Raw genomic sequence first — 10366 nt, 5'->3', positions numbered from 1 at the left:
CAAATACCACACCCTGCCAGTGCCAGTCCAGTGCCAGAGGGCAGTAGTCACTCACTCGGCCTCAGTCAGTGAGCACCAAGACGTCGCCAGCTCAACCCCGACCCTGCCTGGAAGAAGGGGCCTCCCTGAGACAAGAACTCCCTGAGCTTCTCCTTGGAAGAGGCCAATACCTCTCCCTTCTCTCCCTCTGTCCCTGACCCCCTTCCACAGAGCTTTCCTACCTACATCCATCTGCTGCCGACACCTCCCCAGAGAGGTAAGCAAGATAAGGATGTTGTCCCATTAAACAGAGGGGGAAACCAAGGCCTGGAGAAAGGAGGCTGGCACGGCCAAGATAAGGACCTAGGACCCGACTCCCACTCCAGTGCTCCTTCCAGGTCTTTTAACTGCCACCTTGGTGAGACCCTACATGCGGTGGGGTGCCTATGCTCACCAAAGTCCACTCGCTGCCCAGGCTTTCTGCCCCACAAATCCTCGTGCCCTGAAGGCATTCCCAGCAACAGAGGGGCTAGGTTACTCCCAGGGGTGTTTGAGCCACGGCTTCCAACCTTGGTTCCAAAGTGGGCATCCAAAGGGATGCCTGGCCTGGCTGAAGGCTGCCGGAATGAGGCTGCAGAGGAGTGGGCAGGGAGGAGGTGGGAGGGGGTTGCCGGGCCTGGGGATGCACCTCTCTCCTACATGCCGCACCTCTTCCACCCACCCCCCACCCCCATGGTAAGGATGGCCTCAGCATCAAAGTCCTAAGACAGCCTCCTGGCATCACTCCTTGCCAAAAACTCCTTGTGGGGCCTGCCACCACTGTCAGTGTGAAGTGCAACCCCTTCAGCCAGGCACACGAGACCTTTTGCCAATTGGCCTCTGCCAGCCTTTATGGCCTCCTTGCGTTTCTTGCATCACCGTCTCCCCAACATTCTAACCACACCAAACTGTGTGTGTCCCCCACCCCACTCAGAGCATGGCTCTGAGGCCCACTCAGTGACCGTGGGTTGAACTGGACACACACGCCGACACGTCTCAGAGCACACACACAGATGTGCACACAGATGCAGGCACACACCTTTGTGTGGAAACCCACCACACGTGGCTTTTTGCCAAATCACACACACAATGGAGCTGTGAAATCTAAGCCAAGAGGGACTGACAAATCTGTTCTAAGGACCCCTAAAGAGACCAGCCATGGTCACGTCACCATCCCCAAGCCCTTGGCAGGGCAGCAGGGAAGCAGGAGTGGATCTCTGGCTCTGGCTGAGCCCTTGACAGGCCCTAGGGTCTCTAAGCCCCAGAGGGTAGGAAGAGGATAGTCAAGCAGGTCCCAACCAGGCTCTCATTCTGGTTCTGTGGCAGACTTGCTATGCAGCCCCAGACAAGCCACCTTCCCTCTCTGTTTCACCAGCTATAAAACAAATGGATTTGGATTGGCAGACACCTAAAGGCTGGCCAGGCCCATTGCCCAGCTGCTCTCAGTTCATGTCAAGTGCAGAGAATGGAAGGGCCTGTGAAGGCAGCAGCCAGGGAAAGCTGCCGGGGATGGAGATGAGGTGGGAACGAGGGCAGCAGGAACCCAAGTGGGGACAGACGGAAGCCAAGAGCCACAGGACGGGAGCAGTTATTGTGACACATAATTGACATTTATGGAGCAAATAATAAGTCCTACAGAACATTCACCATGTAGGCTTTATCTCATATTTTCATCTAGATTGCAGCCAAATATATCCGTTCTCATCTTGGGGTTACCAAATGGGCAAATCTAATGGGTTAGGCCCAATCCAGCCTCTGGCCTCCAGCCCCCACAAACACAGGCCCAGGGCAGGGGCCAAGGTGGCAGGGGGAGACTCTGGCAAGACCCCACTCCCTCACCCCTCAGCAGGTGTGTAAGCAGCTATGCGCACAGGAAGCAGCACAGCACAGCCCGTGCTGAGGATCTCCGTGTACACACACAGATGCGCTCCCCCTCCTGCGATGCCAACACCAACACCTGCACGCTCACATGCCACCACACATACGCATGCACATGCTGGGGACATGGCAGACAGGCCCTCTGCCACAGCCCCAACCCTCTTATCCTGCTGTTGCTGGGAACTTGACACCCAGTGCTAATCCTCATGCCCCGGAGGGCAAGGACTGAAGCAGGAACAGGGCATATCTAGAGGGTGCCAGAGGAGCACCGGGGCACAGGCACAGCCATGCAGGGACACTAGCCCCTAAGACTATGACATCCCCACCCCTGCCGGAAGAAACCTCCCACCAGGACAGAAGGAAATGGAGCCCCTGCATCACAGAGGGGTATGAATTCCCCTCTCCCCTAAATCTCCCTGGACCCCAGCACCCGGCTCACCTGCTCACCTCCCTCCCCATCCCCAGCCCACCAGGAACCACCTGCAAGCTGCACCATCTGGAGCCCAAGTAGAGAAGGGAGGCTCTTCCCAGGAGCAGGGCACACCAGCCCTGGCCCAGAGCCCCTCACACCCTCAGAGAGGAGGGCACGGCTGGGATGGAGGAGGAGGCCAGCAGGAACAGCCCCAGGCCTCGCTGTTCTCTATGGCTTTTTATTCCTATGTGATTCTACTGCTCACTCATATAGGGATTGGAGCCGTGGCGCACGGCGGGGGCAGCCAGCGGAGGGCTCGAACACTGAACAAGGGGGCCCAAGGAGAGCCAGGACAGCGGCCCCACCCTCTCCCAGGGCAGTCTGCTAGCCTGGCTAAGGAAGCCCTTCCTCTGTTGCTCCCCTCCCCACTGGCCTCTTCCCAGGCAGCCATAACAGGAGAAGGGGAGAGGGGCTGCTGGACCCCACCACTGCTCTGACCCACCATCCCAGCACTGGAGACCCCCACTGCAGGCTGGCACCAGGAACTGGACTGTGTTCCCAGAGAAACAGCTAAAGGCTCTGAGGGCAGGGAGTGGTTCAGCCTGGGAAAATGGGTCTGGCACAAGGAAACAACACCCAGTGTCCTGTGTGGCTGAGGGTAACCCCTGGATAAATAGGGGTTTATCAACCAAAGAAAGTACAGTCTGGCTAAGGGCTGTCCAAAGACAGAAGAAAGTCCTTGGCGGCAGGCAGTAAGCATGTGCCCAGAGAGGCACTCCATAACAGGGTGGAGAGACCTCAGCAGGGATGCCACAGGGGAGAGTGACAGTTGGATGGGTGGCCAGTCCCTCCCAGACCTCACAGACTAAAGTTCTTAGGCCTGTCCTCCCTGGGGTCTCTGCTCACCCACATCAAGCATGTTGGGAGCCACGCTCAACCCTCCCAAGCTCCTGTTTAAGTGAAGCAAGTGCCCTGCAGAGATGGGTACGGAGAACTCCTGCAGGGCCCTGGCACAGGAGCTGCTGCCCAACACCATTCCCCTTCCCGGCAGCTCCCCGCTAACCTTTGCTGTGAGGGAAGAAGCACTGAGAACCCATAGTGTGGTCCTTTTTATTTTCAGTCCTTCCTGTTTCACCCCACAGAAGAAACAGGCTCAGGAGCTGAGCAGAGGGGCTGCCTGGGGGAAAACAATGGGAGCAGCAAATTGGCCTAGGGGCTCGTCCTGGTCCTCAGGGGTACCTGCTGCCACGGCTGAAAAAGTAGGGGTGGAAGAGAACCCCCATCTGCCTGTCTGGTTGAGGAGTTGGACACAAAGCAGAGGCCCTGGTTGGGAGGTGTGAGGGACAACCATGTAGCTAGGGCCAAGGAGAGGAGAGGCCCTAAAGCCTGGGGAGGCCCTGGGGACCAAACCTGGTCTGCTCCAGGACGCTGCCCTGCAGGCCTCCTCTAGGTTCCCAAAACACGACCTACAATATCACCGCGGCTGCAGGAACAGGAGGTGGGCATCCATGACATTGGTGCCAGTCAGCCCCGTGTGCAGCAGGTGTGCCCCACCCTGGAAGCGACAGAAGAAGGTATGTGAGTCATTGTGGGCTAGGAAGGCGGCCACGTCCAGACCCTGGGCGGCGGCCTGGCTGGTAAGCTCAGGCCTGACCCAGGCCCCGGCTGCCTCTGTGGGCCCATCCTGCCCATCAGTGCCACCGCTCAAAAACAGCACATCAATAGGCCCCAACGGCCACCGTCCCAGCTCTGCTCCAACACGCAGGGCCAGTTCCTGGTTCCGGCCACCCTTGCCTGAGCCCTGCAACTGCACTGTGGGCTCACCACCAGCCAGCAAGCAGACCGGGCCCCGAGTGCCCACCATGGCCTCCAGAGCCTCCTTCAGCTGCAGGTCTGGGAGCTGGAGCTCAGCCGCCAGTTCATAGAGTTGTTCATCCTCCTCCACAGAGGCTCCAGCCCCAGGCATGGTGAGGCGGGTTCCAGCCACTCGGGCCAGCAGTGCATAGAACTGGGCTACACTTTTCACATCTCCCTGCATAGCTGTGCTCAGCACCACAGCCCTGTATCCCAGCGCCTCGGCCTGCTTCTGAGCCTCAGCCAGTGCCAGTGCATTGGAGCCAATGATCACATTGAGGACATGACCACAGGTGTGTGGCCCATGGGGGTCAGAGTCAGCCCGAGCCAGCACAGTCTTCACAGAACGTGGCAGGGCAGCACGAAGGCCATAGCGATTGAGGATGTGCAGGCAATCTTGCACACTGTGGATGCTGGCCACGGTGGGGCCGCTGGCAATCACCTCCACAGGGTCCCCCACCACGTCTGACAGAATCAGGCTCACCACCTGGGGAGGGGTCGCAGAGGCAAGGCTCAGTCCCACCTGATCCTTGCCCCAGGGCCCATGAGATCAAACTGCCTCCACCTATCCACACGTCCTCACACCACCCAGTGCACTTCCTCACCCACTTCTAACCCCTCTCAAGTGGGTGTGCAAAACACCTAGCCCTGTGGACTCCTGTACCAGGCCTCTGCCCTTCATCTCCCTGGCACACGTGGGCCTGGCTCCACCAGCCCAGAGCTGCCTGGGGAAGAAGAGACCCACGCACCTGGGCAGGGTAGGCGGCCTGAGCCAGCCCCCCACCCTTGAGCTGGGACAGGGCCTTCCGGATGGTGTTCAGCTCCTGGATGGTGGCTCCACGGGCCGCCAGCAGCTTGGTGAGTGTCTGCTTCTCCTCCAGTGTGACAGGTGGAATGGGGGCGGGCAGCAGGGCCGAGCCCCCACCTGCAGAGACAATGAAGACGCTGGGCAGAGGGGATGGATGACAAAGGGACTTCCCTACCCGGGGGAGCAGGCAGTCAGTGCTCATATTAGGCTAGAAAAGAGGAGGCTAGAAAGAGGGGCTAGGGTGCCCCCGTGTGGACATACAGTGAATGTGTGCACAGTCACCACACCCAGGTTGAACCCTGCTTTGGGGTAGCCCAGGTCCCAGCAGACACTGGAAGAACTATTCCTTAACAGCTTGGAAAAGGAAGCAGACCTAGAGGAGACAGCGGAGAACGAGGGTGGAGACTCTGAGAGAGCTGGAAACCAGGGTTCTAGCCCCAGGTGACAATGGTACAGACAGCAGCAACAGAGACATTTTCCTGGCAAGGACTGAGTGAGGTGCTCCCTGGGTGCCCTCTCACGGTTATCCAACAAGGTCAGTCAAGGGGAGGACCCCACAGCTCACAGGAGGCCACCAAGGACTAAGCCATCCAGGCTCTTTACTGCTCCCTTGTCCTGTGACCTTGAGAGCTCAGACCAACAGCTTCTTGCAGGCCTGATATTTGGAAACGCCCACCCCCCATCAACACACTGTCCTGAGCCAATCTGGCACCCACACCTGAGATGAGCACAAGCAGCAGGTCATCAGCTGTGAGGCCTTCAGCCAGCTGCCGGATGGCCAGAGCAGCCCGCAGGGCATCTCGGTCCGGCAGGTTGTTCTCCGCGCCCTCGAATACCTGGACACGGCTGTGTGGCTTCAACAGCATCTCCCTCAGGGGAGAGAGAACGGAGAGCAAGATATGGGGTGGGCTCCTCTTCCCACCTGATTTCCCAGATGTACAGGTGAAGGGGACATTAAAAAGGACACCCACTGACACCCACCCTGGAGCCAGGCCAGTCCCAGAAGAAAATGGAAGCTGGTGAAGGAAGGAAGCCCCGATCCAGCCTGAGTCTGGACCCAGGTTCCCCTCCACATAGGAGCAGCCCCCCAAGGCTCCTTACTGCTTGCCAGCACTCTCCATGGCAGCACGGATCCCCTTGGGAACGCTGATCACGCCCTGCACAAGATGCTGGCCCAAGAGCTCCTCAGCTGCAGTTGCCATGCCCAGGACAGCCTTGCCAAAGCCCACCAGGTAGAGGTTTTGCTGCAGCTGAAAGCTCCGGTCCCTCACCTTCAGCTGCCCACTGTCAGGGTCCAAAGACAGTGCCCGCTGCAGCATGGGGCCCGGCAGCACGGCACCCACAGTGCTCTCAAACAGCTGCTGTGCCTGCTCTGCCAGGGCCATGCTACTGGCCAGCCGGGCCAATGGGCACCCCCAGAGGAGTGGTCTCAAGGGGGCTCGGGCCAAGTGACGCAGGACCTGCAGGGCTGCAGCCATGCCCCACTGCTCTCAGCACCACCTGGCATCCATGGCTGCCTAGGGGGAAGAAAGCACTAGTTAGACCGTTGCAAGGCCAGACAGGAGGCTCCCCACAGCCACGGCTCTGAGGGCTCAGGGCCAGTGGACCCCACAGCTGCTGCTGCAAGAATAGGCCATCTGCCAGTCCAAGGAGATTTCCTAAGGCCCACAGCTGCCTGATCTCACTCCAGTCCAGTCTTCTGAGCCCAGGCCTGCCACCCAACCATGTCCTCCTCTTCCACAGGCCACATGCCAGCCCTCTGGACACTCTGCCCAGAGTCCAGAGGTCCTGTTAGCTGAGCCCTCCTCCTAGATCACCCACTTCAGCTGAGAGCTAATCATTCACAGAAGAAGAAATTACTATCAGTGGGCTCCCACCCCACCCCTTTTCCACCCCCTGCACTTCTGAGCCTTGCCCGGGCAACTCCCCTTTCTGGCACTCCTTCCTTGCCTCTTTACCACTTCTGTTGCTACAAAGCTGCTGGCTGTCCCACCAACTGACCTTGAGCCCAGTGACCTCCAGCCTGCCCTCTCTCTTTTTTTAATTAATTAATTTATTTTTGGCTGTCTTTGTTGCTGCGCATGGTCTTTGTTGCGGCGACCACATGGTCTTTGTTGCGGCGAGCAGGGGCTACTCTTTGTTGCAGTGCGCGGGCTTCTCATTGCAGTGGCTTCCCTTGTTGCGGAGCATGGTCTCTAGGCACGCAGGCTTCAGTAGTTGTGGCTCGCGGGCTCTAGAGCACACAGCCTGCTCTATTTCATTAGCTCATGGGTCTGGGCTGAGGAGCCTGGAAAGGCTAGGTCTGTGTAGGGAGGCTGTAGGTTTGCTGGGACACCGACAGGCAGGTCCAGGCACATCCTCGGGGCACACAGCCCAAAGAATCCCAGCACTCAGGGTGAGTCCAGCAACAGGTTCAGGTTCAAATCAGAAGTGGCAGCAAAGCCTGGCCTATAGTAGAACCCTGAAGAAGTCCTTAGACGCCACATGACCCCACATACCATTGGGCCCAATCTGCAAGACAGAAAAGGATGCCCTTCCACCTACACGGTCAGACCCACCCATGCCAAGAACATGCCTTTGGCTCTGCATAACAAGTCTTGGCTCACACCACCCACAGGGGTGAGAGCAGCATGGCTAGAGTAGGCAAAGGGCAGGCTTCCCCAGCTGAGGCCAAATAGTCATTTTCCCTACTGGGCACAGTAAAGGCTAAAAAAGCTTTAAGGTGAAGGTCAAGAGGCTGTAGCGGAGTTTAGGGACAATAAAGCCCCCAAGAGCTCATCTGTAAAAAGGCATTACTTTAATAAATGCCCACCATAAATGCTGCCAGCTGACTGCAGCAGCAAGTGTGGACAGAGCAGGGGAAGGAGGCTGGGAATCAGGCTCCAGCTCTACCACAGGGACAACTCCATTTCTCTCACTGGGTCTCATGAGCAAAACGAGAGGTGAGATGAGACTAATGCTCTCCCCTTGACATCCCTGGGCTCTCTGAAGCTGTCCACTGTTAACACTGAAAATCTGGACTCCAAACATCACTTTATCCCATACTCAAAAAACCTGGCAACTTCTAGCCTCTGGCCACTTAGCCTACATGGAGCTCAGCTTTCCCACAAGAGAAGACAAACCGCGCCTGACTCCAGCCGTGAAAGGGAACACAGGGGGCGCTGCCATGGGGACTCAAAATGGGCCCAGCTGTTGCCGGGGTCTCGTGAGGCTGGCCCATTAGGATTGGCGCTAAAAGCGGCATAGGTAGCGATAGCTGATTCTGACAGTCTGGGCGAAATTTGTTACCTGTTTCCCTGATGGATACAGGCCTAGAGGATACCAGCTTTGCCACTGGATATTAGAGCCCAGGGCAGGGGGCGCCCAAGAGTAAGGTAGCCAGATAAGATACCGGACGTCCAGTTAAATTTGAATTTCAGATAAATTAGGAATTTTTTTAATGTAAATACGTTCCGTACAATATTTGGGGCATACCTATACTAAAAAATTATTTGTTGTCTATCTAAAAATTCAAGTTTAACTGGACGCCCTGCATTTTTTTTTTTTTTTTTTGCCAAATCCAGCAAGTCTACTCGTGACACCGCCTCTCCTAAACTCCCGGTCCCTCCAGCAAGAAACCCGGAAATACCGAGCGGGCCCTCCTTGACTCCTCCCAGCCACAAAGCGAGGCTGGAGTCCTTTCCGGCCTTCGCCTGCTCGCCCAGCCCCGGAAATGGCGTCACCCTCAAGCCGGAACCTCTAGCTTTCGTGAGGTAAATGGCGGGCGCGTAACGTCCGGTGTAATGTCCGAGAAATAAGGGCCCGCTGACGCCTGGGCCCGCTGTTACTGGGCCCAGTGGTTTTGCGGGCCCTCGCTGCGCGGTCTTACCGCAACACCGTTCAGGGCCGCGTCTTCCAGCCTCGAGAACCGGAACTGCTTTGAGGGGGCGGAGCGGAATCCGGAATTATGGGGTGGGTGGGGCGCCTGTGGCGGGAGGCCTGTGGGAGCGGGGGCGGGTGGCAACGGGAGCCAGGACGGCGACTAGGGCGTTGACCCTGACCTGACCGCCAAGAGGTCTGGTTAGAGTCACCTTCAGGACTCGGTGTCTTCATCTCTACAATGGGATAATAATCGCCGATTTCTGTAATCCGTCCCCTCCTTTATTCTGTAGGATTCAACCAGTCGCAGATACATTCCGACCTCTTGTTAGGTGCCAGGCACTGGACTAAGCAAACAGGCTGAGAATCACTACTTACCCACAACACACCCCTCCTGGGGCCAAATGAAGTCATCCCCGTCCCTCCTCACCACTGTAATTCTACAATTCATTCGTGTTCCCCGCCTTCTGTCTTGAGCGACCAAATCACAGCTCTGACTCAGCAAGAGAGTTCTAGTCCGTGATTCTCGAACACGCAGGGTGCGTGTAAACACAAAGGACCCTAGGCCTCCCACACTGTCCCTGCTCTCACGCTGGGCCCGGCTTGATACCTTCCCACATTCAAAAGACAAGTCCTGGGCTTCCCTGGTGACCCAGTGGTTGGGAGTCCGCCTGCTGATGCAGGGGACACAGGTTCGTGCCCCGGTCCGGGAAGATGCCACATGCCGCGGAGCAGCTGGGCCCGTGAGCCATGGCCGCTGAGCCTGCGCGTCCGGAGCCTGTGCTCCGCAACGGGAGAGGCCACAACAGTGAGAGGCCCGCGTACCACAAAAAAAAAGACAAGTCCTGACCAGACACAGAAGAGTACATTGTTTTTACTGATGTCTTCTTGGGAAGATCACAAATAGCACAATAGATCTGCTAAAAGTCTTAAAACATATTTCTCCCCACCTGCTCTTTTTAGTAGCTGCCACATCTCCCCTTTCCTCTCCAAACCATGCTCTGCTCTTGTCAAGAACTCCTCCTCCCCCCTTCCTAGCTGTCTCCCCGGATTTTTCTTTCCTGTTGTAATAGAGGACCTTTCATTCCCTATCAGTTTCTCCCAAGTGCTTCCCCACCCCATCATCAAAACAAAGGCAACTTCAGGAGGATCTGCCCTCTTTAGGCGTGGGGAGATTGTAAATACTTAAAATTACAGTTTTTCCTTGCTTATAGTAAGCTGTGTTCATCCATCCATGCATTTATTAATTTCTCCAACATTCAACAGATATTTCCTGAGTGCCTTCTAGGTGGGCCAAATGCTCTAGCTGCTGGGATGAGTAAGCAGTGGTACTTTTAGTTGGGAAACTTACTCTGCTTTTGTAATTACATTCCCACGCTTGGGAGGGTGGGGAGTGTAAATTTGAGCACCTCTCATTATTAGTCCCAGGGACTCATAAACAGACACCATTTACTGTGCCGGTGCTGTTCTGTCAGATTGTTAACAGGAGAATAATTATATCCATTTTTTTAATCCCACCCCACATCCCACCCCAACAG

At 56.8% G+C, this 10366-nt stretch overlaps 1 protein-coding gene across 3 annotated transcripts; it reads right to left on the bottom strand.

The window, feature by feature from the left end:
- Positions 1 to 1272: 1272 nt before the first annotated feature.
- On the bottom strand, positions 1273 to 7198 carry GLYCTK (glycerate kinase). 3 transcript variants are annotated; one of them, XM_029244318.1, is made up of 5 exons: positions 6072 to 6747; positions 5689 to 5840; positions 4912 to 5087; positions 4133 to 4649; positions 1273 to 3863 (listed from the first exon to the last, which is right to left on the bottom strand). In XM_029244318.1, the coding sequence occupies exons 1-5, from the start codon at positions 6446 to 6448 to the stop codon at positions 3775 to 3777; spliced, it is 1311 nt and encodes a 436-aa protein (XP_029100151.1). In that variant the 5' UTR covers positions 6449 to 6747; the 3' UTR covers positions 1273 to 3774. The 3 variants fall into 3 exon arrangements, with proteins under 3 accessions (XP_029100151.1, XP_029100150.1, XP_029100152.1); XM_029244317.1 differs by adding an exon at positions 6972 to 7198 and having other exon boundaries at positions 3407 to 4649; positions 6072 to 6487; XM_029244319.1 differs by lacking the exon at positions 4912 to 5087 and having other exon boundaries at positions 3407 to 4649.
- Positions 7199 to 10366: the final 3168 nt, after the last annotated feature.

Source organism: Monodon monoceros, unplaced genomic scaffold (genome assembly GCF_005190385.1).
Source record: "Monodon monoceros isolate NGI ecotype Baffin Bay Population unplaced genomic scaffold, NGI_Narwhal_1 Super_Scaffold_3, whole genome shotgun sequence".
In the NCBI taxonomy this organism is placed as follows: Eukaryota; Metazoa; Chordata; class Mammalia; order Artiodactyla; family Monodontidae; genus Monodon; species Monodon monoceros.
Note: the sequence above shows the minus strand (reverse complement) of the source record. Positions and strands in the feature narration are given on the sequence as shown.

Bases quoted from the DNA above. Each gene is read 5' to 3' on its own strand.
- GLYCTK (XM_029244317.1), bottom strand. From the start codon at position 6,448: ATGGCTGCAGCCCTGCAGGTCCTGCGTCACTTGGCCCGAGCCCCCTTG. The intron at 5,841-6,071 runs GTAAGGAGCCTT...CTCTCCCCTGAG, and splicing joins ATGGAGAGTGCTGGCAAGCA to GGAGATGCTGTTGAAGCCAC. The intron at 5,088-5,688 runs GTGTGGGTGCCA...TTGTCTCTGCAG, and splicing joins GCTGCTTGTGCTCATCTCAG to GTGGGGGCTCGGCCCTGCTG.